The sequence below is a fragment of the Vespula pensylvanica genome, chromosome 20, assembly GCF_014466175.1.
Source record: "Vespula pensylvanica isolate Volc-1 chromosome 20, ASM1446617v1, whole genome shotgun sequence".
NCBI classification, from domain to species: Eukaryota; Metazoa; Arthropoda; class Insecta; order Hymenoptera; family Vespidae; genus Vespula; species Vespula pensylvanica.
In genome coordinates, this window is record NC_057704.1 from 3,620,972 (window position 1) to 3,648,925 (window position 27,954).

The 27,954-nt window shown below is 29.1% G+C and overlaps 7 protein-coding genes and 1 long non-coding RNA gene across 14 annotated transcripts; 5 read left to right on the forward strand and 3 right to left on the reverse strand.

Moving 5' to 3' along the window:
• Window positions 1-75: 75 nt before the first annotated feature.
• On the forward strand, window positions 76-7,837 carry LOC122636147 ((E3-independent) E2 ubiquitin-conjugating enzyme UBE2O). 2 transcript variants are annotated; one of them, XM_043827100.1, is made up of 9 exons: window positions 106-459; window positions 764-937; window positions 1,012-1,170; window positions 1,236-1,919; window positions 1,978-2,188; window positions 2,267-2,450; window positions 2,589-4,573; window positions 4,651-5,013; window positions 7,715-7,837. In XM_043827100.1, the coding sequence occupies exons 1-8, from the start codon at window positions 238-240 to the stop codon at window positions 5,004-5,006; spliced, it is 3,975 nt and encodes a 1,324-aa protein (XP_043683035.1). In that variant the 5' UTR covers window positions 106-237; the 3' UTR covers window positions 5,007-5,013; window positions 7,715-7,837. The 2 variants fall into 2 exon arrangements, with proteins under 2 accessions (XP_043683034.1, XP_043683035.1); XM_043827099.1 differs by lacking the exon at window positions 7,715-7,837 and having other exon boundaries at window positions 76-459; window positions 4,651-5,113.
• On the reverse strand, window positions 6,591-8,107 carry LOC122636157. Its single transcript, XR_006328877.1, has 2 exons — window positions 7,986-8,107; window positions 6,591-7,768 (listed from the first exon to the last, which is right to left on the reverse strand). It is a non-coding gene; the product is annotated as an uncharacterized LOC122636157 (long non-coding RNA).
• Window positions 8,071-8,703, forward strand: LOC122636155. Its single transcript, XM_043827114.1, has 3 exons — window positions 8,071-8,269; window positions 8,356-8,439; window positions 8,518-8,703. Exons 1-3 carry the CDS (start codon window positions 8,227-8,229, stop codon window positions 8,676-8,678), a joined length of 288 nt encoding a protein of 95 aa, XP_043683049.1. The 5' UTR covers window positions 8,071-8,226; the 3' UTR covers window positions 8,679-8,703.
• A 97-nt stretch (window positions 8,704-8,800) lies between these two features.
• LOC122636150 (splicing factor U2AF 50 kDa subunit) lies at window positions 8,801-14,064 on the reverse strand. Of its 2 annotated transcripts, none has more exons than XM_043827105.1 (8): window positions 13,827-14,064; window positions 13,099-13,328; window positions 12,753-13,013; window positions 12,499-12,649; window positions 12,309-12,364; window positions 9,664-9,945; window positions 9,431-9,595; window positions 8,801-9,352 (listed from the first exon to the last, which is right to left on the reverse strand). In XM_043827105.1, the coding sequence occupies exons 1-8, from the start codon at window positions 13,846-13,848 to the stop codon at window positions 9,221-9,223; spliced, it is 1,299 nt and encodes a 432-aa protein (XP_043683040.1). In that variant the 5' UTR covers window positions 13,849-14,064; the 3' UTR covers window positions 8,801-9,220. The 2 variants fall into 2 exon arrangements, with proteins under 2 accessions (XP_043683040.1, XP_043683041.1); XM_043827106.1 differs by having other exon boundaries at window positions 12,511-12,649; window positions 13,827-14,062.
• A 180-nt stretch (window positions 14,065-14,244) lies between these two features.
• LOC122636153 (ankyrin repeat domain-containing protein 40-like) lies at window positions 14,245-15,605 on the forward strand. Of its 4 annotated transcripts, none has more exons than XM_043827108.1 (4): window positions 14,245-14,349; window positions 14,596-14,721; window positions 14,870-15,168; window positions 15,259-15,605. In XM_043827108.1, the coding sequence occupies exons 2-4, from the start codon at window positions 14,600-14,602 to the stop codon at window positions 15,603-15,605; spliced, it is 768 nt and encodes a 255-aa protein (XP_043683043.1). In that variant the 5' UTR covers window positions 14,245-14,349; window positions 14,596-14,599. The 4 variants fall into 4 exon arrangements, with proteins under 4 accessions (XP_043683043.1, XP_043683045.1, XP_043683044.1 ...); XM_043827110.1 differs by having other exon boundaries at window positions 14,286-14,304; XM_043827109.1 differs by lacking the exon at window positions 14,245-14,349 and adding an exon at window positions 14,357-14,485.
• A 117-nt stretch (window positions 15,606-15,722) lies between these two features.
• Window positions 15,723-17,662, reverse strand: LOC122636149 (ribosomal L1 domain-containing protein 1-like). Its single transcript, XM_043827104.1, has 3 exons — window positions 16,902-17,662; window positions 16,089-16,654; window positions 15,723-16,016 (listed from the first exon to the last, which is right to left on the reverse strand). Exons 1-3 carry the CDS (start codon window positions 17,645-17,647, stop codon window positions 15,817-15,819), a joined length of 1,512 nt encoding a protein of 503 aa, XP_043683039.1. The 5' UTR covers window positions 17,648-17,662; the 3' UTR covers window positions 15,723-15,816.
• Window positions 17,663-18,107: 445 nt separating this feature from the next.
• Window positions 18,108-23,040, forward strand: LOC122636190 (nudix hydrolase 8). Its single transcript, XM_043827164.1, has 6 exons — window positions 18,108-18,125; window positions 18,452-18,476; window positions 21,831-21,914; window positions 22,163-22,471; window positions 22,533-22,735; window positions 22,805-23,040. The coding sequence occupies exons 1-6, from the start codon at window positions 18,108-18,110 to the stop codon at window positions 22,988-22,990; spliced, it is 825 nt and encodes a 274-aa protein (XP_043683099.1). The 3' UTR covers window positions 22,991-23,040.
• On the forward strand, window positions 18,753-21,914 carry LOC122636152 (4-galactosyl-N-acetylglucosaminide 3-alpha-L-fucosyltransferase FUT6-like). 2 transcript variants are annotated; one of them, XR_006328875.1, is made up of 4 exons: window positions 18,753-19,372; window positions 19,446-19,600; window positions 19,678-20,717; window positions 21,781-21,914. XR_006328875.1 is itself a non-coding variant. In XM_043827107.1 (4 exons), exons 1-3 carry the CDS (start codon window positions 19,166-19,168, stop codon window positions 20,612-20,614), a joined length of 1,299 nt encoding a protein of 432 aa, XP_043683042.1. In that variant the 5' UTR covers window positions 18,753-19,165; the 3' UTR covers window positions 20,615-20,654; window positions 21,781-21,908. The 2 variants fall into 2 exon arrangements, 1 of the variants encoding a protein (XP_043683042.1); XM_043827107.1 differs by having other exon boundaries at window positions 19,678-20,654; window positions 21,781-21,908.
• Window positions 23,041-27,954: the final 4,914 nt, after the last annotated feature.

Below are 27,954 nucleotides of genomic sequence, written 5' to 3' on the forward strand. Positions count from 1 at the left end.
AATGATTAATCTAAATATGTATATATATACGTGTATGTGAATTTGTGAATAGACATTAATTTCTAAAAATGCTACTAGAGGCGCTATAATCAAAAAAGCATTGGAGACCTCTGTGAAGGCAATGGTAACTAAATGCAGGCCGTCCCGTTAACACGGAGGCTTGCGTACCCTGATTACATGTAACCTTTCATCAGCCGTCGTCGGCAAAAAGCAAGTACGTCAGTAAGCAGAGAAAAGATGGCTACGAATGTTGCGGCTGAATGTCAGTATTTTTACGAAGATGTAATTTATCGCGTGGACAAGAAAGGCAACGTCGTTTTCGGTATCATCATGGAAAACGATGATCAGGATATGTCGGACGAGAGCTCAGATGGCGAAGAGAGTCCCAAACGAAAAAAGGGCGAGATTCGCGTTGTCTGGCATCCGTCTGGAGATGAGGAACTAATAAATTCTAAAAAGGTGTGTAAATCGATCGATCTGAAGGAACATATTGTGAGAAAAATCTATCATTAATACGGACGTTTCTTATCGTTTCTCTGAAAATCACGTTGAGCTTTCGTATAGTCGCAAAAAGCGACATCTTTTAGTTCTGATTATACTATATAATTCTGACAACTACAATTATATTCAAATTTAAATTAACGATATATCCTCAAAGATGTTAATAGTATTAAATATTGTTGTAATTTAAATCTTATTTTCTAATTGAAGCTCATATATAACACTACTATTAACTATGTTACATGTAATGTATTGTATTTAGGTGCATTTAGCAGATAGGACATTAATGCCAGGTGATGTTGTACGACGTATGATTAAAGGAAAAGATACACAAAGAGGATATTGTAGAGATATCGAGCTTACTGCGTGCATTCAAATTATTGGCACCAAGCAGGTTCTTACAAATATTAGAAGCGAAGACTTAGTCCCTTTAGAAGTATGTAATGTGATTTATTTATATATCTTCTCGATGTTTATATACTTATATTACTCATTGTTATGTATTTAAAGGAATTTGCGACAGATATTGCAGTTTGTATGGATTCTTGGGTAGGTGGCATTAGAATGACACACTTCAAAGTTTGGTTAGCTACACCTGATGGATCTCGTTGTGTTATAAATGAAATGGATTCGCGTGCGCTAGGACAATTGGAAGAAAAACGGGATAATGTAAGAACATTAAATATTTCCAACAATTATGTACTAGAGCTTATAAAAAATATTTTAAATTTTAGGATAATGATTTTCCTCATTCTACTGAATTTTACCCTGGTCAGAATTTGTGGGGTCCTATTCACTGCCTAGAAGAAGCACAATGGATTCATTGTACAAAAGAAATGAAAGCGAAAAGGAAGACAAAACCACAGAAAATAACCAAAGTAGTAGTGGAAAAAGTTGAAACAGACTGGATCGGGATTCATTGGCAATGTAGAGCATATTCAAAAGATGGAGCTTGGTCTGATCAAGCTCAACCAAAATTTGTAGTTGAAGGAGAGGATTTAAAGAAGTTAAAGTTACTCAATGTCTTTGAACCATCTACATTACAAGTTGGCGATCGTAATTATTATGTGATTAAGGGAAATGAAAATGTTATAACTCGAGAACAATGGAGAAAACAACAAAGAGATATCTTTCAAGTTCCTAAGCATAGTCCAAAAAAGGTACGTCCCAATATCAGTGTTACAAAACCAGCTGATGATAAAAAAACAAATGAAAAAAAAGTTGAAGACAAGAAAAAAGGAAAAGAAAAAGAAAACGTGAGCGAAGAATCCATAGAAGACAGTGCACAAAACAATATTAATAATTTACAAAATATTACAAGTGGTAATACATTGATGCCACCACCACAAGTACAGAACACCGAAAGCTCAGATGATTGGGATACAGAAGACACTGGTTCTCAGAGTGACACTGGTTCGGTATGAATTCAACCAGGAAAAAATAAAGGAACTAGACTGAATTTTATCATTTTTGTAGATATCCAGTGGATGTTCGAGTATGTCATCTATGGGTAAAAAGAAAAAAGGTCCTGCATTAATGACAAAAGTATTGAAGAAGAAGAAATTATGCAAAGCCAAAAAAAAAGTACCACCTGTTCCATTAATTCCAGGAACTAAAATAGTTGTGGAAACACTTTCCACTAATACAAAAGCTAATGTTGTGTGGCAAGATGGTTCTGTAGAGTTTGGTATGCATATCGAACTTAATATTAAAAATCATTTTATTAGCATTTCTAAAATATATATAATATTATATTTTCCTATAGGCATTCCGTCGACACAGTTATATCCAATTCATCATTTGGATGATAAAGAATTTTTCCCAGGAGACTTTGTTTTAGATCAAAAGGAAGAATCTCGAATGTATGGTGTTGTACAAAGTGTTGATCACCAAGGTCGAACTGCTAAAATAAAATGGTTTAGAACGTATACCTGTAGTCAAACTCCACAGTAAGTATTGAATAATTTTATAATTGATTGCTTAGAAAAGAGGTTCGTATACTAAGTATATTATTACAAAACTGTTCGTTTTTATACATATATTTTCTTAATAATTGAAAATTATTAATGTATAAATTTGTTCTATAGACCAACTTTATTAGAAGAACGTGAAGTAAGTGTTTATGATTTGAAGGATCATCCAGATTTTCAATATAGGCCTGGTACAGTGGTAATACGTATAGCTAATTTTGAAGGAGAAGATGCTGGGTGTACAGCTGGACAAGTATTAGACAATTATCCAGAAGGTCGTGTTAAAGTATGGTGGGTCGATGGACATATTAGTATGTGCTGGCCACAAGATTTATATAAAGTTGGTGAGTATGAGAGTGATGAAGGAGAACTTTGGGATGATGTATCATCAGATGCATCGTGGGAAACTGAACTAGAAGATTGTTTCATTGCTGATACTGATACGACAGAACAAACTGAGCTAGAAATTATAAAACCAAAGTTAGCTGCACATATTGAAAAAGCTAGAATTGCAATGTCGAGATTAGAAGAAATTTTTACACAAAATCCATCACTGCAAACTACAGAAGTAATGCGAAAATTGTTGGAAGTTTATAAAGATTGTCGATACATGGATAAACTTATGGGTACATCATTTTTCCATGAAAGTCATTTTCAAGGATTACTTGAACGAGTAAGAGAACGTGGAAGAGCGAACGTAGCACAACGAATGGCAGATCAGGTTACAAGACTATTTACTCAGAAATCTGAAGGATCGGAAGAAAATATAAGCAAAGACAATCCAAATATTACTCAAAATACACCTTGTACAATAGAAAGAATAGTAACTAATGTAATGGATGCAGCAACAACTACCAATAAAAGTAATGAAGATAATAATAGAAAACAAAAAGAGGAAGCAGAATCAAATAATCGATTATTAATTAATGACAATCCGAATCCTGAAGATTCTGGATTATATTCTGCAGAAAACTCCAAAAAAGAATCAGGTTCTAGTGAATCTAGCGGTGAATTTTTACTTAGTGAAGATGTTAATAACGAACGTTTCCTGCCTACACAGACAACTGAATCAATAAAAACAGAAATAGATAAAACTGCAAAAATGCAAATGCATATAACAAGTTCTCATGTTGCTAGTTCACATGTTTGTGTAAAACTTTGTACCCTTATAAAAGCTCAATTAGTATTGGCACATTCAGAAGTTTCAAAACGCTTTGGTTTATCAAAAATGTCATTATCAGATGCAGCAAAAGGTTCATCACCCCTTAAAAAACAAAAGAAAGAAGAAGAAAAACATGTAGAAACATTGTCAGAACCATCTGAATCTATGGTAGATATTCCACCATTGATTTATGTAGAAGGTGAAGGATTTTCCATAGAAGAAGCTGCTCCAGATAGTCATAAATTCAAATTAACAATGTTCCAACCTACGGATCCAACAAATTTCTTTAGAACGGTTTCAAAAGAATTGAAACTTTTAAGAAGTTCCCTTCCACCAGGAGTGTGGATAAAAGGTTTTGAAGATCGTATAGATTTATATTCTGTGATGTTCCGTGGTCCTGAAAAAACACCATACGAGGATGGACTTTTTCTTTTCGACTTTCAGTTGTCTGCAGACTATCCTGCCGCTCCGCCCCTATGTCATTATATTTCTTATTGTAGTGAAAGACTTAACCCCAATCTTTATGAAGATGGAAAAGTATGTGTAAGTCTTCTTGGAACATGGTCTGGTCGTGGAACAGAAGTATGGACTAGTTCTTCTACTTTACTGCAAGTTATAGTCTCTATACAAGGTCTTATTCTTGTATCAGAACCCTATTTCAACGAAGCTGGTTTCGAAAAACAAAAGGGTTCTCAGCAAGGCAGAGAAAATTCTAGAATGTATAATGAAATGGTAGTATTAAAATTGGTTCAAGCTCAGACAAAATTATTGCAATATCCACCTCTTGTGTTTAAAGATATAATTATAGCACATTTCAAACGACATGCAGAAAGATTCTTGCAACGATTAGATCTTTGGATGGAAATATCTGAACAGTATAATAATCAACATCCATTATCTCCCGTTACACCAACCACATTTAAGGAAATCTCAGAAATTGGTAAATTCTGATATTTTTTCTTCTGTTCTTTTTTCATTTTTTAATCTAACAAAATACATTCATTTTTATTCTTTTAGATCAAAAAATTCTGCCTGAATTTCCTTTGATACCAGCTTCTAGAGGGTTTTGTATCACACTTAGAAAAACATTGGCAATATTTACAGATGTACTTATCAAAGAAAGTATACTACAAAAACCAAGCAACTTACAAAGTTGTACGAGAGAAACAGTAAACAATTCTATTCAAGAACATCAAAAAATAATGACAAACATAGAAAATAAAGAATCAGAGCATGATACCAGCAGGAGCGGTATACAAGCAGATAGTAAATCATTATCAAATGGCAATTTAAGAAAGGACTTAATTTCATCTTCCCCTACAATCCCTCCAAGCGAAAGGAAAAAAAATTCATCAGAAAGAAGTACCAGCTAGCCACAAGGTAAACTTATATCCAAATCCAAGCGCATAGTTCGCAAAAGTTATATGAAATTTCGGTAATATATTAAATTAATTTATTAAATTAGATTCTGAAAAATGTTTATGATATCTATTTATTAATATTAACATTAATAACGAGATAACTCCTAACAGAAATGCCGCTGTCATTGCTCCGCAGCTAGAAATACTTGATATTGTTTAGTAATCATTTAGTAATATAAATGTAATTGTATAAGGGACATACATATATATATGAGAATAATATTCTTGTGCATTCCTTTGTACAATTACAAAATAAAATATAAAATTAATATGTGGTATGAATCATCTCGTAATACCACATATATATTTAGTTCTATCAATTGGCAGCAATAAATAGCTGTCTTATAAATAGAAAAAGATATGACTGATTTGTAAAAGAAATCTTGAATACACAGGGAAGAGAATTGAGTACTCTGGATGTTCGAAATGATAACAAAAGAAGGTATAATAATCTTTAGCAATACGTCGAGCCAACATTCAATACTTTGCAATAGCATTAAGAAATACGATAATAATAGTTGTTAATTACGAGTGGATTTCATTGAGTAAATTTTTAGTAAAAATTGCTATCTATTTAAGAACACATCATTTCTTCAATTATATTAAAGTCATTATGCCATCCACTAATGTTATATCGAAGAAACTATGAGGTAACTCTAACTGCAGTAGATTGTAGTTTAGAGGCAAAGATTCATATTTAAACAAAATTAACTGACAGATAAGTATAATGTTAAAAATTCTGCTAGAAAATAGTCTATATTTAATAACAATCATAACGCTTTATTATCCATAATAGAAGTATCATTATTAATATTATTATTTTGCAGTTGATAGAGAAAAAAAGGTGAATTTCTTTAATTTTGTTTTATGAATTTTTTTAAATGTATTACACAACTCATAAAGCAATTATTTAAATATTTAACACATTACTTTAATATTAGTTAATAGTGTGCGCGTGTATGTGTGTGCGTATGTGCGTGCGCGCGGTGGTGTGTGTGTGTGTGTGTATATATATATATATATATATATATATATATATATATATATGCGCATTTAGATCAAAACATTTCTCAGTATTATTTGTATTTACTTTTACTTTATATTTATAATTTTTTAAATGTAAAAATTTGTTCTATATACAATAAGAAAATTATTATTTCTGTAAAAAGAATACTTTTTTAAAGGATTCATATATTTGCAAAAAAGATTCTAATTCATACATACAATAATTGTATATAAAAAAATGACACATTTTTTTATTTGTTTTATGATTTTTGTCTTCTATATTTGATATATTAACAATGATATAAGTTAGTAATATTCATTATTGAACTTATAAGCAATACAATTTGGCACATTGAAAGTAATATTATTTACGATGAAGAAATGATTATATTGTAACATATTTAGAATTTATTTTTGTATGCATAAATGAAAATTTACTTTATTTACTAAATACACTATTTTTTTTTCTTTTGAAATCAAAGACTATTTAATTCGTAAGAAAAGCTTGAAGTTGAATGAAGTTTCATGATATGATTTCACACAAGAAACAATAATATTTATTAGATACATACATTAATTATATTTAATTAGGTGAGTACTATAGATACCATGTTGATGAATAATGAATTAATGCTTATAACATTTTTCTGGAGATTTACATGATTCTATCGTAATATCATTTATGTATCACATTCGTTTCATCGTTATCGTAATATAATTTGGAGCAGCTATTATGAAATTTCACGCCTTATAACGTAATCAAAAGGAAAAAAGACAGTTTATGCTCGCACGAAGGGAGATGGTTTCTTCTGCGTTATATGGTGCTGAATAATAAGAACAACACGAAAAACAGAGAGAGAAAGATAAGGGAAGAGAAGAGAGAAAGAGAGAGAAAGAGAGAGAGAAAATATAATACAGAATTTACAGTTTGTATTAAAAGAGTGTGTAACTAGAGATTATATAGCGACAAAGGAATAGTAGAGAAAAGGCAGCGAGTGCAGTAGATATGAAAGTTTGCTGCATATTTGGTGAAAAGTGATGTTTGGAACGCCTTGTATATGTGCCAGCTATTTATATTTACATTTATATTATTATAAAACTTATACTCTCAAAAGTCGCATCAAAGCTTTACTTTTGTTGTATACATGTACTCTTTGAATAAGGTATAATGAATAGTGATCATTATATAAATCACTTACATGTATTGGTTTGTGCCAGTACTCCTTACAGTATGCAGGAGAGAAAAAAATAATAACTATTACAGAATATACTGCAAGTCAAATATACCTTCATGAGAAAATCATGCTTTCTTAAATATAAATATTATTTTTAACATTCTTTGAAACAATAATATAACTGCATATAAAATAAACATGAATAAAAGAGAATATACTATTACGTTATCTTACAGCTAAATACCCATAATATTAGGATTATATACTTATTCTCCTAATACTCGCAGTAGTTGTACCGCCTAGTTTGTCTTCTTCTCACTTGACGTTCTCACGCATTGATATCATATTTATCTGAGATTACAACGATTGCGTGAATGATTTACTATATATGTAACTTGGTTCCTTAATTTTCAATCAATAAAAAGTCATTATGTGATTAAGAAATATAATAACTTGAGATTATTCTTTTCTGTTGATCAGATAGTAAGGACCCGAATCCTTGTCCCATACACCCAGCCACAGTCACTTCGCATTCTGTGAAATTATAAATCTTCAATGTGCCATTTCTTACATTAATGAAGATAAATCATACATAGACATAACACAAGTATATAGACTGAATATCTTAAGAGATTTAACAAAAGGCCATTGTTACACAAGTAATATATCTAATTTGTTTTAAACATATTAAATTTACATAAACTTTGTAAATATACCAAATTTACGATAACAAATGTAAAAGTTTCTTTACCAGACCATTTTAGAAAGTTTACTATCTTTTACTGCATTGCCTACATGAATTTTCTCAACTACTTTATCTCGTAGTATTAAAACAGATAAGCTACATTCTTTATTATCTGTTATCACTTGTTATCTATCATCGTTGATTCATCATCCGACGATCAACGCTACACCCAATTCTTCTTGTGTGTTGAAAAGAAGTTCAATTTTATTTTTGCTTCAAGTGAAGTTGGAACATTTTATTAATTAACATGTATTCAAAAAAGTTACTATTCTATCTCGCAGTTAGTTTGCGTAAGTAAATATAAACAAATATTTAAAACATTTTACTGTATATGACAATATTATAAAATACTTACGTTATATTTGACGATACATAGTTATTATGGGAATCTTCATCGATGGAATAGAGGCAAGACGTAAAATACTACGCGGTCGTAAGACAATTACAAGACAATATTACAGTGAGTAAAAATTGTAAAATATTGATGAAATTGTCACGTTTCGATGAAAATAATATATAAATGTTTCAACTATTTCAGGAGGTACAGCTATACCCGCATGGGCAATAGTGCTATTATGTGGAATTAGTATGTTGTTAATAGGCGGTGGTCTTTACCTTTTACTACAAAAGTTTGTAATTGATCCAGCTGACACAACAAAAAGCCATTCATACCAACCAGCTGTACAAAACGAAGCTTAATTTTTAATAGATAATTATAATCATATATCATTTTTGTGTATAAGAAATTATTAAATTATAGTTCATGTATACTTTAATTCATATATTAAGAGGGTAGTAATCAATATAATTTTTAAATCATATCTGTATAAACACAGTGACAATGTTTTATTTCTTTTGTCCATCATAATTACTTAAACTTCTTATATTGCAGCAAACAATGCCATTTAATATCATTATTAGTTACTTTTTATTTCCAAATTATCAATTGATTATATTATTTAAACTATAAAATATTCCACGCATTATTAATTATACTGCATTTTTTTTATAAAGAATTACAGTATTTCATTTAATGAAATGAACGTAAATTATAGCAAATTATTACTATAATGCACTGTGCAGTCAAAAATAGTTGAATGATTTCTATATTCTAATTAAAAGGAATTACAGAGAATATTGTTCTCACGAAATATTTACTTTTAAGACATATCAGATTATTCACTTGTATGTATTATACAATACAGCCAATCATTAATTGGTAAGAAAGAAGAATCTACATTTTAGAATTCTCTACGATGATATTTATCGGGATCAAAATATGACGTAACTACTACACGATTGTTGAATTTGCGTCCTGTCAAAGTCTGTTGTGCTTTTTGACAATCGATAACGCTGTTAAATTCAACGAATACCTGCAAAATAATAATAAGTTATATATAATAATAAACAATCATAAAAATATAAAATAAATGAAAAATTCTGTAACTTACTTTTCCGCATCCTGGAACATCAACACCTTCGATAGGTCTTGGTATTTCTACAGATCGGACTACACCGTATTTGTTGCATTCTTCTTTGATATCTTCTAAAATATCTTCATATTCCTCTTCTTCCATTAGTTCTTCTGGTGTAACCATATTTAATAAGCAAAGTACCTGAAAATATATAAAAGTTACATTATTTCAATGTCTTATGTGAATGATACATTTATTTATATATTTACCTCCGTAGCAGGTCCACTTGTGCCTACCATGGATAAACCAGGCACCTGAATTTGTACGGGGGCTTGTGCTCCTATCATAGGATTCTTTGCACCGACACTAGCTCGTTGAACAATCAATTTCTTGTCTCCTAACTGCATACCATTTAACCCAGCAATTGCTTGATCCGTCATGGACACATCAACATATTCGCAAAAAGCATAACCTTTTGATAGTCCTGTCGCCGAATCCTTTACTAAATTGAAAGCTCTCAGTTGGCCAAAACTCATCAGTAGCTCCTTTACCTAAATTATCACAATGATATTATTTTTGTACTCATGTATGTTACATAAATTAATCTATACTAATGTAGACCATGCAATTTTCCTTTTAAAATTATAAAATTAATATTAATTTATTTATATTTGTTACTTTAAAAGATTCTATTCTTCTAATGATTGTTTAAATTATTTTATTGAAAGAAACTATAAACCAAATATATGGATATGTAATAGGTTTTTAACAAATTTTCTATATGTAAAATACTTCGTAATGTATTACATTATATTGTAAGATATACATATTGAATAATTAATGCAACAAAGATTTAATAAAGTTAACGATATTTATATAAGGCATGTTCAATTTTTTCAAAGAAAAAATAAAAAATTTCATTCAAACAGAAAATTGCATAGTACAAGAACATGAAACTGATTTTTGAATGTATAGATGTGCCTGTTAATATCTATTTGTAATAATGTTTACATTATTTTATTAGACATAGTATTTAATTCTGCTTTGTTCCTCCTTCCTAAGAAGTTCTAATATATCTAAATTAAACCCTTCTTAAGCATAATTTCTCACTTCTAGAATTTTTATAATTGATTTATTATGTTAAAGTATGTGTATATATATACATATATTATATAGTATGTATATATGTATATATGCATATATGTATTTATATAGTGATATTACTTACATGAACTCATTCATCACAGAAACTGTAAACTCTGAAATCTAGATAACAGCATGTTGCATCTATCGAGGAGGTAGAATACAACATACCTTCCTCATATAGATTTAACAAAAACATTCCTGATCTCCTCACAAGCCAGCAACATGCTTTTACCGATAAATTCTACCAGAAAATCAAAGAACGCACCATTAGCTCAGGAGAATCACAGACTTCGGGAAAGGGGCTGCAAAATCGCATAAGCCCAATGTACGAAGGCATGAAAATGAGATAAGTACTTGCCTCGAGGGACTGGACTAGCCTCTCTCCAGGCAGTGTGGTATATTGTCATGTTCGGTAGTAGTAGTAGTGGTAGAAGTAGTGGTAGAAGTAGTGGTAGTGGTAAGCAAATGCTTTTGATCAGCGCGACCCTAAGCTAAGAAATGGGGAGAAAGGGCACTGGTATCAGTCCACAATTTACTTTTACAATAACCAAAGGATTTTACTTTTCATTCTATTTTAATCATATTCACTGTAAGGAAACTGTTATTATCTCCAATGATGCAATATAGCAGTTGTTTACTTTTGTTTCTCTGTCACTCTCAGTATTTTCTCTTTGCCTAAAGACACATTACTGAAATTTGAACACGTAAGTTTCATTTGCGTAACCTGTAAACGCAATGAGGCACAAGATGAAGATCTGTAAAGCCTGTAAAGAAAATAGCTGCAAGGGAAAAAGATATTCCTGAAAAGAATAGATACCAGAAGACTTGGAGCTGTTACCAGATGCACATAAAATTATGTGTTGACCCTGTAATCCCATCCAAAATAAAACCAATTTGCTAGATAAAACGTTGATTTGTTTCACTTGTAGACCTATAAAGAGTCCTGTTGCATAAGCATCATTGCCATAAGAAAGTTGGATGACTCTGTAATAATGTTCCTGCCAAGTGCACGTGTTTATATGAAATTTCTGCATCATTCTATGTAATATAATCTTTTCTTGACTTTTTGTACTTTTATTTCATGGATAATAATGCAATTGCAACAACTCCCCTTCCTTTCTTATATTCGAACTGCGACATTTTTGCTAAACTATTCTTGTTCGAGTTTGTCGAATTAGAATTTCTTTGGCTGGACCTAGAATATGCCTAGAAAGGATGTAAAAGAAAAACGACTGCTGCGACTGCATGCCATTTAAATGCTGCAACGCCTCTAACGATTTTCCTTGTTATCTATGTATCTATCCTGCACAACTTTGGGACGATGTGTGACAATGATAAAGGAATGAAAGAAGATATTGAACGCATCTGCTAATCCACAGACATTGGTGAAAGCGAAACCTGATTTTCCTACCTAATGACCTAATCGACGCAGAAATCCAGTGGATACACATACATACCTCTGTAGAATTTTGGCAGACTGGTACACCTTCCTCTGTTTAATCTCCGCTAAATAGCTAAGTACCTATGTTATAATGTAATCTTTTGTTTAACTCATAGTGCTGAGGATTGACATATTTTATAATCCTACAGCAATAGAGTCCTAACATTTTCGCATTGCAGTTTCCTCCCAGTCATTGATGCTTATTTTTATAATTTTTATGCAAGACTAAATACACATTCAATAACCAAAAATCGAGCTTCAATGAAAGAGAACTGCATTAAAAAGTGTGCAGTGAATACAAATGGTATAGTAGATTTATTTGCATACCTGTTCTTCATTCAAATAATTCGGTAGACCACCAATGAAAATCTTGTGTGGAGAATCTGTAATTAATAAATATAATATTGTATTAATAATTGTGTTAATAAATATAATATAAATTGAATATATACATTAGAATACTACTCTATAATCACATATTATACACTGATATGTAAAATGTATGCATAAAACATACCAGGAACCGTACCTGGCACGTTCATGCTTGGATTATCTGTCATCCCAGGCATTGGTTGGTAATCATGTGGTCTTCTTATTTTTAAACTTTGTCCTTTAAAATTGATTCCATCAAAGGCCATGGCTTGTGTAGTTTCATCTATTGAACGAAACTAAAATAAAAGAAATTGAATATATTTGTATAATTCCCTCATAATAATTATATATATATATATGTATATATATATATATATGATTGTAATTTTAGTATTATACCTCCAAGAAAGCAAAGTTTTTATCTAGATTGATCTGACAAGCAAGGACTGGATTTCCGGCAGCTTGTGCAAGACCTGATAGATGCATCTGTTGATTGAAGAATTCCATCATTTCTTCTTCTGTGACTCCAAATGGAATATTACCAACATATAGTCTTCTTGCTTGACGAGTGATCGTACTACCGACAACAGGGACGGCAGCTTGAGGTGTATCTGCTACGATATTTGCAGGTATTTGGCCAGCAGCTTGCATTGCTTTATACTGTTATACAAATAATTACAATATTAAAATTAAAATAATTAATAAGTAATAACAATTAAGTTAACATTTATCATTCTTAAATTACCTGCAAAGGTGTAATATGCTCAAATCCTGGTGGTGGTACATCCCAATATAAAGATGGTTTCCTTCTTCTAGAACTGCGACTTTTTTTAGGAGAACTGCTTCTTTTACGATCTCTACGATCCTTGGAACGAGATCTTGATCTCTTCCTACGATCCCTACTACGTGATCTGTGTCTTCTATCACGATCTCTATCCCTATCACGATCCTTCTCTCTATCTTGTCTCTCTCGATCTTGTAAAATAAGAATAATTATAAAATAAAATCGAATTAATTATGGAAAGAATCTTTTTTAATACTTTATTTAGTTATATCTGTGTTATATTTAAAGACAACAAACAGATATTTTTTTATTATATTTTAATAAGAAACTTTTCAAACAAAAAGACAACAGATATTTCTTAATAACTTATATAGGCATATTTAATTAAGGTATGTCAATGTTTGGAAATTTTTTTAGAAATATGTATTGTGTATATATATATATATATATATATATATATATATATATACACACACGCGCGCGCGCGCGCGCACATAAAAGGGAGCACACGTAAATGTCAATCGACGGTAGTTAAAAGAACAAAAAAAAAGAAACATTTACAAATTTGTTTATGCGTGCAAGTATAAGCTCTCCGGCCATTACATTCATAGAAATCCATTCATCTCCACATAACGCGGGAAGACTTACGAAAAATGAAGACAAAAACATCTTATTAGAGAATTTCTCACCTCCATTGAAATCTTCTCCCATCTTTGATCTTCCAATTCAGGTATCACACTATATTATATGAAAATATGTTTATTCAGAACGATAAAGTGTATAAACGTCAGCCGCTCCCAAACAGATTTTTATACCGAAATGGCGTGAGAGCAACAAGAAGAACAATGAATCTAAAATAACCGCTACCAGATGGCGTGAAAACCGTATTCAAGTATCTATGTTTCTTTGCTTTAACTTGAAGAACTATAATAAAATGTATTTTATATCTCACGATGAAAATAGAAAAAAATTATTGACTAATAGACTAATAATATAACTAAAGATAACAGTATATCGGTTAATGAACAATACAATAATAATTTTATATATTTCTATAGATGAAAAAAATATATATGTAGAAATATAAATTCCCTAGGGTTACTCTTTATGAAGTGAAATAGTCAAGATCAGATTAAATTTTTATTGGTTGCTACGACACTTAAAAATGTATTTTGATCCGATTTTCGTATATAAACCAAAATGAGATGCTATGTAAAAGAGTTATTATATTATCGTTATTATGTAGTTTTGATATTTTAATTTTATAAAACATATCAAAACAGTTTTTTAATAATACATTAATATCTTAATTGTTCGTAAAACCTTTACAAGGTTTGCAATTGAAATAGTTAAGTTAATCAATGAAATTTTGTGGAAGTAGTGGAAAGCTTCTCAATTTCACTAATCTTATAAATAATAGTTTAAAAATTCGTATGTAGTTAACGTTTTATGTTAAAGAAGTATGGAAGAACAAATATTGGAAGAACGTCTGAGGAAAGCAGCCTGTATTGGGGATACAGATGTAGTTCAGGAACTTGTCAATTTAGGCGTTGATGTTAACACGCGTCACAGTGTTAACGGATGGTATTAATTTTGATGACATTATAGATTAAATTATACAACTTTTTCTTTTGTAAATATCAGTTATTTTCAATTGTTTTTAGTTACGATATATTAGTGCATTGTTTCATTTTACTTATAGTTGTTTTTATAATTAATGTTCTTTTTAAAGGACACCATTACATTGGGCTTGTAAAAGAGGCTTTTTGGATGTCGTTGCTTTACTTTTAAAGCATGGTGCAGATAAAAATATAAGGTCAGAATGTGGAGAGACAGCAGTATCTTTATGCTCCAATCAACAAATTTTACAATTATTAAATTCTGATATTCAACGTAATACAAATGGACCAATGATACATCAATTTATGCCTAAATATATAAAAAATGTAACTACCAATGTAGATCCTGTACAGCATTTAGGGATGAATCATACTCGATATGAATTAAAAAATAATAACCATTTGCAAGATGGTAAAAAATTCATATTGTTTAAAAGAATATGAAGATATTTCAGGTATATTATTTTAATAAATATTTATATTCATTTTTTTTTTTTTATAGAATTGGTAGTAAAATTACGTATTGCAAATGCACCCGATCCTGACTTTGTGGAGGTTGAACTACCTATGAATGATCTAACATATCAGACATTAATACAGATATGTTGTGAAGAATTTGGATTATGTTCACATCAAATTTTGAAGTTACGAAAATTACCAAATACGAAACTGAGGAAAGATAAAGATATAAAACGACTTCAACATTTTCAAGAAATTGAAATAATAACAGATCCAGCAAATGTATATAAACATGTGCAATATTCTAACAGCGTTCCTAATAACATCGCATCTACACCAGCTAATGGATATCAAAGTATTTCAAATAAAGACCAAACTATTTTATATTAATTTAATTTTCAATTAATTTATTTTAAGGTTTATGGAAAATTAGAACAAATATTTTTGTTTATTATTGTTTAATTTCAATAAGAAATGGAAATATAATAATTAAACATTATGAAAAAATATTGACAAATATTTGCATGTATTCACATTTAGTAATATAATAAATAAAAATTTTTTTTTATAATTAATAAATAATATTCTAAAAAACAAATCATTATTTAGTTTCTTCTACACTTTCTTCTTCATGACTATCTTCAGATTCTCTTGAAAATGTCTGCTTGACTACAACATTACCATCAGGAGTAACTATCACATTAGCATCACCAGATAAAGTTGTAAGCTCTCCTTCAACATTGCAATATGCTTTTGGTCTTTTAGGTTTTATGACAGGAATATGTACAGTATTTTTATTTTCTGAAAATGAAATTTAAATCAATTATAATAAATGTCTACTCGACATAAATATTACAAATTCATAATACTTACTTAGTGTTATGTATATGGGAAGGCCTGGTCCAGTTGGAGTTTTTAATCGAATAGCACGAATATTTGACCAACCACCAGGATAGACTTCGGCTAAACGGTTATAAACAGTAAGAACATTCTCTAAAATTTGCCTCTTCTTCATAGAGGTATTTGCTACTTGTATTATATGAGTATCAGCGAAAGAATGTAATTGCATAGTCGTTTTTCTCAATGCATAATCAATTTCACACTTTAAATCTTCCTTATTCATTTTAATGGAAGTTGGAAGTTTGCGTTTTTTGTAAAATATTTTTCCCAATAAATGTGATATATGTCCAGCAATTCTTCCATCCACTAAGAAATAATCATAGCTAGCAACGAGTTTTCTTTTCAGTTCATATTGATCGTATTCTGTTTTAACTTGATTTATAGGTATTATATCTTTGATTTTTGTACATCCACATGTATCAAGTAACTCCTTATAATGATTTACTGTTGGCTCATGATCCTTTCTTCTACCCCTTTCAAGATCACATACAAAAAGTGCAATATCATCATCCGATGATATTATAGAATATGGTAATAATCTATAACAATATATGAATTATAAAATAGTAACATTCAATTAAATATAAAAGAAATATATATATATATATATCAGAATAGCATCATTAGATAAATTATAATCATAAAATTTCATAAGGATCCATTGGTAATTATAAAGTATAATCATTTGCTGATTTTTTAGTTATAAATTAACTATACAAGCTCTATATCTACAATATTAAAAGTTTATAAAATATTTTTCTTAACTAATATTAACATAGAACTTACATTCTTACTTGTCTTCTTGATATCTTTGGTATCCTGATACAAGTTACCTGCATAAATATTGGCTGAGATCCTTCAGAGAATAATATATTTTTATTCTTTAACTGCTCTTGAGTTAGATGAAAAATAGCTGAAATGCATTGTAATATATGCTTCTTTGATAAATCTTTAAGATTAATATCATCGCCATCTTCTTTTTTTTCAGTTTTTGTCACTTTTCTGTGCGATTTTTTTGCACGTATATTTTTTACATTAGTAATATCTTTCATAATAGTCACTTGCTGCTGTTTTGCAAAAATATCAGAATCATGTTTTGATCTCTCGAGTATCTCTATATTAGATAGAAACTTTCTTTTATTTGTTTTTTGAATGTTATTTTTTACCTTCATACTTTCTTCCTTATCAATTCGGATATTATTTGTACTGTTTTTAGGAATATTTAGTACTTGCACATTATTTTTAACTTCATCATTAGTAACAGTTATGGGATTCTTTTTCTTATTTATTTTTCCTTTCGTAATTTTCTTTCCCTTTTCTTTGGATGCTTCCACGATTACGTTAGAAATATTAAGATTTGTTAATCTCTTAATGGATTTTCCTTTCTTTTTTTCAACTAACTCACATTTTCTCTTTTTTTTATTTTCAACAGATTTTGAATTTAATTTTACTTTTATATCTGTTTTAGGTATTTTATTCGTATCTTCATTTAATGCTTTTTTCTTTTTTTCTACACACTTTAACAGTTTCATTTTTAATTACACGTGCTGCTCCTTCTGTCTCAACACGGCACAGAACGAGAAAAGAAAGATCGCGAGGGAATTCGATTTATATATTGACATAAAATATGAATATGAAGATAGAATACTCTAATCGTATTCGTGTTTAGTAACGCCTTTGTCGGATTATTGTTAAACTTTATTCACGGCGTTTTTATGATTTTTTCTGTCCAAGAAAATTAAATGCATAGAAACGAAACTTAAGTAATAAAGAAATAAAAGAAGTGTAAGTTAGCAATCTCGATATGAGAAAAAGAACGTAGACATATCATCGGTTGAATGTAGGACGTAAGCCATAAGAATTTCATTATCGCTTAATTTTCTATCGTTACGTTACACCCAACGTTGAAAAATGTAGAGAGAAGGGAATAGTCGACTTTGATTGGTGAATTTCTTATATCTTACGATGATGCGGCGATGAAGGACTTAAAAAATGAATAGTTTTTCGCTAGTATTTGAAAGGTGACGCTGCTGTTGTTTTGTCAATTTTTTACATTAATGTGGTGTGTTTCTAGTATCACTATAAATTTTGATGTTTCGACATTGGCGCTACTGTATTAGTGAGTATATAATTGAACAAAAGAAGATTATTTATAAGAGGAAAATATTTTCTAAATACACATACGTACACAGCAAGGGAATCGAGCCGAATCCTTTTCTTTATTTTCAAAGTTGAAAGCTCATATATATAATTTTGCCTGGTATAGGTGGATTGGTGATAGGTTGATTGGAACAATGGGATTGGTGAAGGATATGACTATACGCTGACAATTCAAGTACGCCAACATCGAGAAATCAAAAGGTAATAACAGTTTTGAAAACTGCATCAATGCAGAGTGTATTAATCTAAGTTGAATTACCAGTTATAATCATAGAAAAATTGATAATAAAATCGGTTATTTTTCTTGAAGTTTGAAACGACAAAGAGTTATATAATATATATGTTTTATTAATTTATGTCTTAAATTATACATGACATAATTAATAAGTAATAATAATTGAAATTACTAATTAAGCGTAAAATCTGTAAAAATATTTATTTATTGATAAAGCAAAATATAACAAAATTATTTTATTTTTATTGTATCTCTTTGGGAAATGAAAAGAAAATTATTACATACTGTTAAATGTTTGTTATACATACATGCATAATTACACGATAATAAAAATCCCGTTATTAAATAAAATACATGAAATCAATAGCAAGTAACACTTGGTTAACCAACACAATCGAGAGCACTTTCATGACAAGCGGTTCTTTTTTATCATTAAACGATCTCATTTCCTTCTTCTTTCTATTGTTTTCTTATCTTATTTTGTAGTTTTTACGTCAGTAGAAATTCATTATACGTGAAGCGTTTGAAAGTGATAGAACATAAATGTGATGTCGCGTTTCTTTTAATTCTATGATGTATTATAATAAGTGCATAATTTTAACAATACATTGATACGGTTCGCTTAACTTAAGTTTTGAAGAATCGACTTTCCATAATGTTGGCGTTTCGAAACTATCGGCGCGCTTTTATGTATTTGTGTGCTATTTCTTTAATCATTTACGGTAGTTATATTATTATTAATAAATGTATCAATAAACGTTCTGTTAAAGGAATGTTATCTTTAAATACCAAAGAACGAAATTTATTGTTTCCAAAAGAATTAACAATAAAATTAAGGAAACAAAGTGTTTCGGACAAAGAGGTATTGCGTTATAATCGTCAAATTTTACCAATAGATATTTTATTATAGTACATAATTTTTTCGTTTTTTTAAGTTAACGAATATGTCTATACTTGGAAATTGGCTTTTATCGTTCGAAAAATCTTTACCGCTTATAATACAGAAAAAAAAGAAACCTTATATTATTCTAATTTGGAGACACGGACCATTATTGGAAAGAAGACATATTAGGCGTTTTACTAATACTAAGTCAGCTTGGTGTTTGTATAATTACGTGTACACGATTCCACCATATTACCTACATTTCTCTTTTTCAATTATTTTAGATATTCACCGTGGGAAAATTGTTCGGTCAATAATTGCTTATTGAGTTACGATTCGCAGGACTTAAATAAAGCAGACGCACTTTTATTTCATCTTCATCTTACAAAAAGTGTAAAAGATTTACCTATTAGAACTCGTTGGGATCAAAGATGGATCTTTTTAACAGACGAATCGCCAATGCATACATTTTTATATAAAAATCAAAAGTTATCAGATTACAATGGCTTATTTAATTGGTCAATGTCGTACCGCATGGATAGTGATATACCTGTACCTTATGGCAGAACTATTCCAATATCTTCGACGAGAAATTTGTTCAATGATTTAACATATTTACGTAATAGCTTTATAAGATCGAAAACTAAATTAGTTGCTGTAATGGGTAGCAATTGTTCTGGCAAAAATCACAGATGGGAATACATTCGCTCTCTAAAAATTTTATTGAGTGAACATTTCGATATTTACGGACGATGTAGGGGAGGTAATACGACGGCTTGTCCTGGTCATTTTGACAACGATTGTACCGCTTTAAATGCTTATAAATTTTATCTCGCGTTTGAAAATTCAAATTGTAAAGAATATCTAACTGAAAAAGTTTTTTGGAATGGATATGAAAAATTTGCCGTTCCGATAATCATGGGTCCTTCGAGAAATGATTGCGAACGTCTTTTACCGTTAGGATCATACTTACACGTTGATGATTTTACTGATCCAATCGAATTGGCGCACTATCTGAAATATTTAGATCGCAATATTGATAATTACCTTAAATTTCACGAATGGCGTCGATATTATGAAATATTGAATGAACACGGTTATTTTGGTAGCGCATCTCGTCACTATTGTCGTATTTGCGAGGCTTTGCATTATAATTCTCGGGCGAATAAAGTTTATAAAGATCTCGATAATTTTTGGGGCAAGGAAAAATTCTGTAAGTAGATCAAATTGAAATATCTTCGAAAATATACTGGAGTTCGTGGTAAAAATATATATTATTAACCTCTTAGATGTGAATAGCGAGTGTACTCGTCATGTGATAAAAGTAATTGTCATTTGTTATTTAAATATTTAAAAATATTTTTAAATAAAAACGAAATAAACGGAAAAAGAAAAAATTACAAAACTCACTTGAAAAAGCTGCACATAGTGGTCCATAAAATATTTACAAATTTCTAACTATATTGTTTCTTTATTTCTTTATTTTTTTATTTTTTATCCATTATTTCAAAATATTTGTAACATTCCTAAAGAAATTAAACTCCCAACAGAGAAATAGAAAGATAAAAATATTGTTCATTGTCAGAGGTAAGTCATAAGTATTACGAATCTACTGTCTTTTACAAAAAACTTAAGATTTTCTTTCTAATAGGTACTATCAGTTGTGTTATTTCTACTATATATGTAGTTTATCAGGTAATCAATAACGTACAAGTATTACGATAAGTTTTTTAAGAAAAGTTTTTCTATTGCCGAAGAATGAACAAAAAGAATCGACTTTTTTTTTTTTTTTTAAGTGCGATACATCTTTAACAAATGTATATCCGTATACATTTGTATAAATATGACTTTTTTTTAATAAAAAATATATCGTTAATCGTGTTTGTACTTATTAGTACTTATCAAACATCAAATTTGTGCGCATATGTTGTGCATATAGTGTGAACACACCAAAATTATATACTATACATATCTCTAATATTTTTTTATCAATATTAAATATTAAATCATCATTTTCTGAAACATGCTTTGTGATTACAATGGATATAAAAATATACATAGAAATTCTATCGATTTTATGATATCTATAACCTCAATTTAATTTTCAAATATAATTGCGTACTGCAAAGCTGACGATTTTTTTTTTTTTAATTCTAATGTATATTACGTATTTTTATCAACATAGTCAATATTACATAAACTACGTCTAATTGTATGAAGTGACACAGTTAAGTTCACAATCATTTAAATGTATAATATGTAGTAATTATTCCAATGTATAATATTTTAACTCTGCAACTGTTTCGCGTCATCAAGACATCAATAAAACGAGATTTCTTATGGTATCAAACGATTGTATCTCGATACATTTTATATTCTTATTGCAGTAAATGTAACAAAAAATATGTTGCAAATATGTCTATAAAATGCTTTCAAGGGCACAATGATATCTATAATGGTGTAACTATACATTCCATTGAAGAACCTTGTCCTATCACAGTGTTCTCTGAATGTTTAAAAGGTACAAACTTGTCTTATTTTCTATAACCTTACTTTTAAAAATCGCAACTATTTGATATTTGTTTATGATTATTATAGATCAAGTAAGATATATATCATACATATGCGTGTACAAATAATATATCATTAAACAAGTTCATATTATATTTGCACACATATGAAATATCTAGCAATCAAAATCTAAATTATAAATCTATATTCTTCTAGTTCTACAACAATATTTATTTTTCAATAAATGATTTTTTATAGCTTCCTTAGAAACTTGGTCAGAACAAAAGAAACGGACAATATGGTTTCGTGTACACTTGTCGCACTCCGAATGGATACCAATTTTAATACAAAAAGGCTTTAAGTTTCATCATGCAAGAGAAGAATATGTTATGTTATATAACTGGTTGAACAAAGACATAGTTTGTAATGTCCCACCTTACGCTCACACAAATTTAGGAGTAGGAGGATTTGTTTTTAATGAAAAAACTTCAGAGATATTAGTTGTAAAGGAGAAAAATTCTATAGGAAACCAGTTTTGGAAATTACCAGGTGGTTATGTCGAGCCAGGTAATATCTCTAATTGAAATAAGTTTGGTCAATGGACAATTTTAACAATTTTATTTTTTAGGAGAGAATATAGATGAAGCTGTACAAAGGGAAGTATTAGAAGAAACAGGTGTTCAAACAATGTTCAAATGTCTTGTAACTTTTAGACATGCACATAATATTACTTTCAATTGTTCAGATATGTATATGGTAGCTTACTTAATACCTTGTACTTTCAATATCATAAAGTGTCAGAGAGAGATTACTGAATGTAGGTGGATAAAGGTAAGAATTATTATTAATGAATACATTTTCATAAATTTTACTTTCTAATTAATAAGTTTGTTTTCATAGATCGATGAGTATTTACAACATCCAGAAGTACATGAAACTAATCGCATATTTACTAAAAAAATGATTGAATTTTTGAAAAATCCTATAGGGATAACTGCAGAGCATGGAACACATCCAATTACTAAAAAACCTATTTGTATATATAGTATATCAACAAATAAAAACATATGTGAATATAAAAAATAAATTATGTGAAATTATGACAGAATAAGGAACAAATATTTTTAAATCATAAATTCTAAAATACTATATTTAATATGCTATGTTTAATATATATGTATACACACATATTAAATGATATGAATTATTTTCTTTGTTTCTTTTACTTTTTTTTTTTTTTTTATTTTTAAACTTAATTTTCTTTACTTTTAGATAGTAAATACTTTTACTTTTACAAAGTAGCACTAAGAAATCAAACATAATTTTATGTATATTTATAAGTTTCAGTAGATTCAAAGTAGAATTTTCAAGATATAGCCATAATGCAGTTGTGCAGTCAGAAAGAACAACTTGCTGCATGTGACATTATATAATTTTGATAAACAAGGTCTCATTTTAAAGGCAAAGGTTTAATCTAGACCCCGCTTTTTCAAATATTTTTTCGGGAATCAACTTGAGTTAGTTATATCCTTTTCACGCGTACATAACAACCGTAAAGTTGTTTAGTACACTTTCAATCTTTTATATGTATATCTTTCTTTGATAGTAGAGTACGTATTGCAGTGATCCGTGTTAGATACTATGTCGGTACATATTTGTTTCATGACAAATACATAAAGAGTAATAAATATAATTGATGTAATAATTAAAATTATATAATAATTATAACATATAATAATTAGTATATATATTTGCGATAAAAAAGCTTTATTTTTTGAATAAACTATTTTTGACAAAATACTATTTTTTAACATGGTTATTAAAAAAAAAATATATAAAGCTTTTTCAAAAATTAAAAAATTCGGGATCCTAGATTAAATCTCTAAAATAAGATCTTGTTCATAAAAATTGATCAACAATTAAGCCTGTTCTCATCGTTGGCGTAAACCATTATAAAACCAAAGATGATGAACAGTCTTAAGCTGGCCACACATATTTTGCATAACTGTAAATGTATGCAGAAGCCTACTAGATACATAATATTCTGTAATGCAACGTTGCTACATAATCATGACGAATTTGACTTTATTTGCTGAAATATAGATTATAAGAATAAATTATCTAAAATATTTAAGAAAGGTTTTGTAAAGTTTTAAGAGTAAGTTTATCGATTGTAAAATAAATTTTTTATTATATTATCTTTGAGTGAGTATAAATTTATATTTAATATTTTATGGATGTTTCGTTTATTGTGCCGAATCAGATAGTCGTGCAATTCGATTAGCTATTTGTAAGAACCATAGCAGAATTCCAACATGCATTTTTTGACCGCTACTACTATACGGCTACTATTAGGGTCTTCATATACACTTTCGTAATAAGAACAGTAATCGTAACTATTTTCACGGCAACTGAATCATGCAACGCGATTGGTCAAAACTTTATTATTACTGTTACGAAAAATGAAGGACTTCAACGGTTAACTTTAAAGCTTTTTACTTACAGATTGTCGTAAGGCGTAAACGGTAAATCGTAATACATAAATGTTATCACATACGTAAGCCATAAGCTGCAACTAGTCATAATTATCATTGAAGAAATAATGCTAAAATATAATTATTAAGTTTCAAGTGTTGCTACTTGCTGATTTTTGTATCATTAAAATTTTTTTTAATATATTTACGTTTTATTAAAACGTAGATATAATAAACAAAGTATAATGTTCTTGATAATTTCAATCGCAATGTTTGGGTACATAACCATAAAATCTATATACTAGTACTGCGTTACATTCATAAAATTTCAAATGTCGAGTTTAAATACTAGAAGGCATATGATCGGATGTTAGACGTAAGTCATAAGAATTCCGTTATTGCCAAATATTTCATCGTTACAGTTTGCGTTTTGTCTAAAATATAGAGAATAGGGAATAATCGACTCTGATTGGTGAATTTCCTTACTGTTTTATCTTACGTCGATACATATCTAAATGTTTTAAGCCACTGACAGTATATGTCGCTACTTAGTTTTTAAAGATTGGATGAGAAATGAACGAAAGGAATAGTAAGAATAACTGTAAAAAAAAAAAAAAAAAAAAAAAAAAGAAGAAGAAGAAACCATGCGGCATAGGATAAATAAACGTATAATGAAGACTGGACATGCTATATAACAGAACAACATTAGAACGACAAAAGTAGAAAGTAAGGTTATGTAAATCTAAAAAGGGAATAAAATAGATGATATAAAAAGATGATAATACATTTGATATATTTAAATATTTCGTATAATTAAAAGAAGGAAATGTACATTTTACACATCCTGTGTATATTTCCAAATAAAGAAAATAGCACATGTGTGCTGTCTAATTTTTTATATTACATATTTTCATATTATGATAGTGTGAAAATTCTGAATGCTATGTGAAGACAACCTTTTACAAATGTATAAATATAATTTAGATTGGTATTATATTAATGTGTTCTGTTGATAGAAATACAAATAGGCACAGATAAAATGATAGCACATTTGAAAAGTATAAACGTATATCTTATATTATACAAGTTATAAATACAAAGATATATAAATAATATAGATAAAGATGTTCTTAATAATGTGTTGAGCTTCTATGGTTCTCAATTATTTCTTATCTTATGATCTTGGTTGGTAAAGATTTATACAAGACTGATTGTAGATGGGAGAATATTTTCCTATTCTTTATTAATACAGGCTTTTAAATCATGTAAATTTTCAAACTGTCTGTCTTCTATATAGTCTGCTTGTGATAATAATTTTTATTAATATTGAGGTCTGGGGAGCATGTTGGCTATTTAAGAATAAAAATTTTCTTTTTGGAAGAATATCCAAATATGGATATAATATTATATATGCAAATAATATTATATGGACAACAGCACTTCTTGCTGGAATATATATTCTGAATGACAGCAATGTATTCTGCCATATTTATCAATTTGATTTTTTATTAATTGTAGGTAAATTGTATTTCAGTTTTCCTGGTATAAAATTAATTTTCGGTCTTCTTCTATATGCAATGCCAGCCCAAATCATTAATCCACCTTCTTTAATCTGACATTAAATTTTTCTTAATAGTTCGTTTTGAATATCTCGATAATAATATGAACATCTATTTGAATCATTGAGGTTGAACTTGTTTCTCACCGATAAAAATAATTTTCTGCAGGTTTTCTTCTAGTGAAAATATTTCTTTACAAATGTTAGTTGTTCTTATATTTTATTGTCAATCGTGGCTTCACCTATATTTTTGTCTGATTTATAATGTTATTTGTTTATAGCATACAATGAACATTTTAAATATTAGTTTCCATTAAAATTTTGTGAGCGATTTCTCTTGCAGCGACAAGAGTTTAATGCAGTATGAAGTATTGCCTTTATTTTATGTTAAGATAGTGCTTTTCTTTCTAATATTGACAGTCCCAGTAAACAAATAGGAATATTTTTGCAGAATCTAGATCGGGTCTTGCTATCCTTTCTAGACGTTCATTTATAGCCTTCCAATTTTATTTGCACTGAATATTGTTTACATATTTTTTACATTGGTGTAGTGAATCTTTTATTTTTTCAGTGATTTTTCTTGCAATTTCCTTAAAATTAGAAGCAATGCATTAGGTAATCTATTTATTGTGCTTTGTTGTAATACACATTTTTCCAATCGCTCTTTTTTTTTTATAAATTTTTGGAATTTTTAAAAGATTATATATATCATGTTAAGAGTCCTATTTAATAATTTTGCAATTTTTGTAATAATACAATTTTTTGACTGCAACAACAAGATCCAATTAACTTCACTTTTGTTTAATTTTTTTCTTCTAGTCATTTTTCTTGGAATTATTTATTCTAGAATTGGAATATTTATTCTAGAATTAGATACACCGATATTATAACTAACTGAAAAATTTACATGTCTGCTTCAAATCATTGACTAATTACTAACAGGAAACCTAAAAATGGAAAACAAAGTTAATTAAGATCGGATCATGTTTATATTTTTTCCTTTATTCGTCTTCTTCTATACCATAGAAATTTTAGATTTACTATACTCACTTTGGAGGACATCTAATATATAGGATATCTAATAATATATTTCCTATTACACACATATCTATACACAATATATCTTGATATAATTAATATGAAAAATTTGTTAATGTTCTTTTATTTGAGTTGTTTTTGATTGTTACTTTGTAGAATTTTCTCTTTTTATTATTCGTTATTATTCATATACTTTTACTATTACCGACAATTATTCAAATCAAAAAGACAATTTCTATTTATCTCTTTCAAATCCACGTCATCGAATCTTCTTCCCTTAAAAGAATGTTTTAATTTGGAAAACAATCAAAAGTAACAAGGAGCAAGGTCAAGACTTTAAGGGAGCTGACAAAGCTGAACAATCCTGTGTTTCACAAAAAATTAGTGGATAAGTTGCAATGAATGGGCAGGTGCATTGTCATGGTTGCCAAATTGCCACTTTTTCACAAATCTGACAGTTTTCTTTTTTGCGTCAAGCAATCGTATATATCTCTAAATTGTAAATATATCTCTATATATATATGAGGTCTGCCTGAAAAGTATTCGACCGTATGCTCTAACTTCGTATTTGGATGTGCTATAATAAGTATTCATTATTTAAGGAAGATCTTTACTAGTGTCCCTACCAAGCAGTATGGTCCTTCGAGTCTTTAGCCGACAATGATAAGCTATTGAGTAAACTTTGAATTTCATACGTGTCGCATTTCACAATGACTGAATGTATCGAATAAAGTGTGCATTAAATTTTGCTAAAAATTTGGCCATTTATCGTGTTCGGAAACCATCCACATGATTCGAAAAGTATATAACGATGATTCCATGAGTGATACACGGATTAAAGAATTGTTTAAGTGGTCCTAGTTCTGGCAGGCTTATAATGGTTAAAACACCTGAAAATGTGAAATGAATTCGAATTTTAATTAATTAAAATCGTCGTTTGACTATTTGAGAGATAGCCTCGCAATTCCAAAAACCGTTAT

Coding starts and splice junctions, on each gene's coding strand:
- LOC122636190 (XM_043827164.1), top strand. Junction 21,915..22,162: donor GTTCTCTGAATGTTTAAAAG/GTACAAACTTGT, acceptor GATTTTTTATAG/CTTCCTTAGAAACTTGGTCA. Junction 22,736..22,804: donor CTGAATGTAGGTGGATAAAG/GTAAGAATTATT, acceptor TTGTTTTCATAG/ATCGATGAGTATTTACAACA.
- LOC122636153 (XM_043827108.1), top strand. CDS start 14,600: ATGGAAGAACAAATATTGGAAGAACGTCTGAGGAAAGCAGCCTGTATT. Junction 14,722..14,869: donor CGTCACAGTGTTAACGGATG/GTATTAATTTTG, acceptor TTCTTTTTAAAG/GACACCATTACATTGGGCTT. Junction 15,169..15,258: donor TAATAACCATTTGCAAGATG/GTAAAAAATTCA, acceptor TTTTTTTTATAG/AATTGGTAGTAAAATTACGT.
- LOC122636155 (XM_043827114.1), top strand. CDS start 8,227: ATGTATTCAAAAAAGTTACTATTCTATCTCGCAGTTAGTTTGC. Junction 8,270..8,355: donor CTATCTCGCAGTTAGTTTGC/GTAAGTAAATAT, acceptor GACGATACATAG/TTATTATGGGAATCTTCATC. Junction 8,440..8,517: donor AATTACAAGACAATATTACA/GTGAGTAAAAAT, acceptor CAACTATTTCAG/GAGGTACAGCTATACCCGCA.
- LOC122636147 (XM_043827099.1), top strand. CDS start 238: ATGGCTACGAATGTTGCGGCTGAATGTCAGTATTTTTACGAAGATGTA. Junction 938..1,011: donor AAGACTTAGTCCCTTTAGAA/GTATGTAATGTG, acceptor ATGTATTTAAAG/GAATTTGCGACAGATATTGC. Junction 1,171..1,235: donor TGGAAGAAAAACGGGATAAT/GTAAGAACATTA, acceptor TTTAAATTTTAG/GATAATGATTTTCCTCATTC.
- LOC122636152 (XM_043827107.1), top strand. CDS start 19,166: ATGTTGGCGTTTCGAAACTATCGGCGCGCTTTTATGTATTTGTGTGCT. Junction 19,373..19,445: donor AAAGTGTTTCGGACAAAGAG/GTATTGCGTTAT, acceptor CGTTTTTTTAAG/TTAACGAATATGTCTATACT. Junction 19,601..19,677: donor AGGCGTTTTACTAATACTAA/GTCAGCTTGGTG, acceptor CAATTATTTTAG/ATATTCACCGTGGGAAAATT.
- LOC122636150 (XM_043827105.1), bottom strand. CDS start 13,848: ATGGGAGAAGATTTCAATGGAG. Junction 13,014..13,098: donor AGCATATTACACCTTTGCAG/GTAATTTAAGAA, acceptor TTTGTATAACAG/TATAAAGCAATGCAAGCTGC. Junction 12,650..12,752: donor AAAACTTTGCTTTCTTGGAG/GTATAATACTAA, acceptor CTTTTATTTTAG/TTTCGTTCAATAGATGAAAC.
- LOC122636149 (XM_043827104.1), bottom strand. CDS start 17,647: ATGAAACTGTTAAAGTGTGTAGAAAAAAAGAAAAAAGCATTAAATGAA. Junction 16,655..16,901: donor TCAAGAAGACAAGTAAGAAT/GTAAGTTCTATG, acceptor ATATTGTTATAG/ATTATTACCATATTCTATAA. Junction 16,017..16,088: donor TCCCATATACATAACACTAA/GTAAGTATTATG, acceptor TTTCATTTTCAG/AAAATAAAAATACTGTACAT.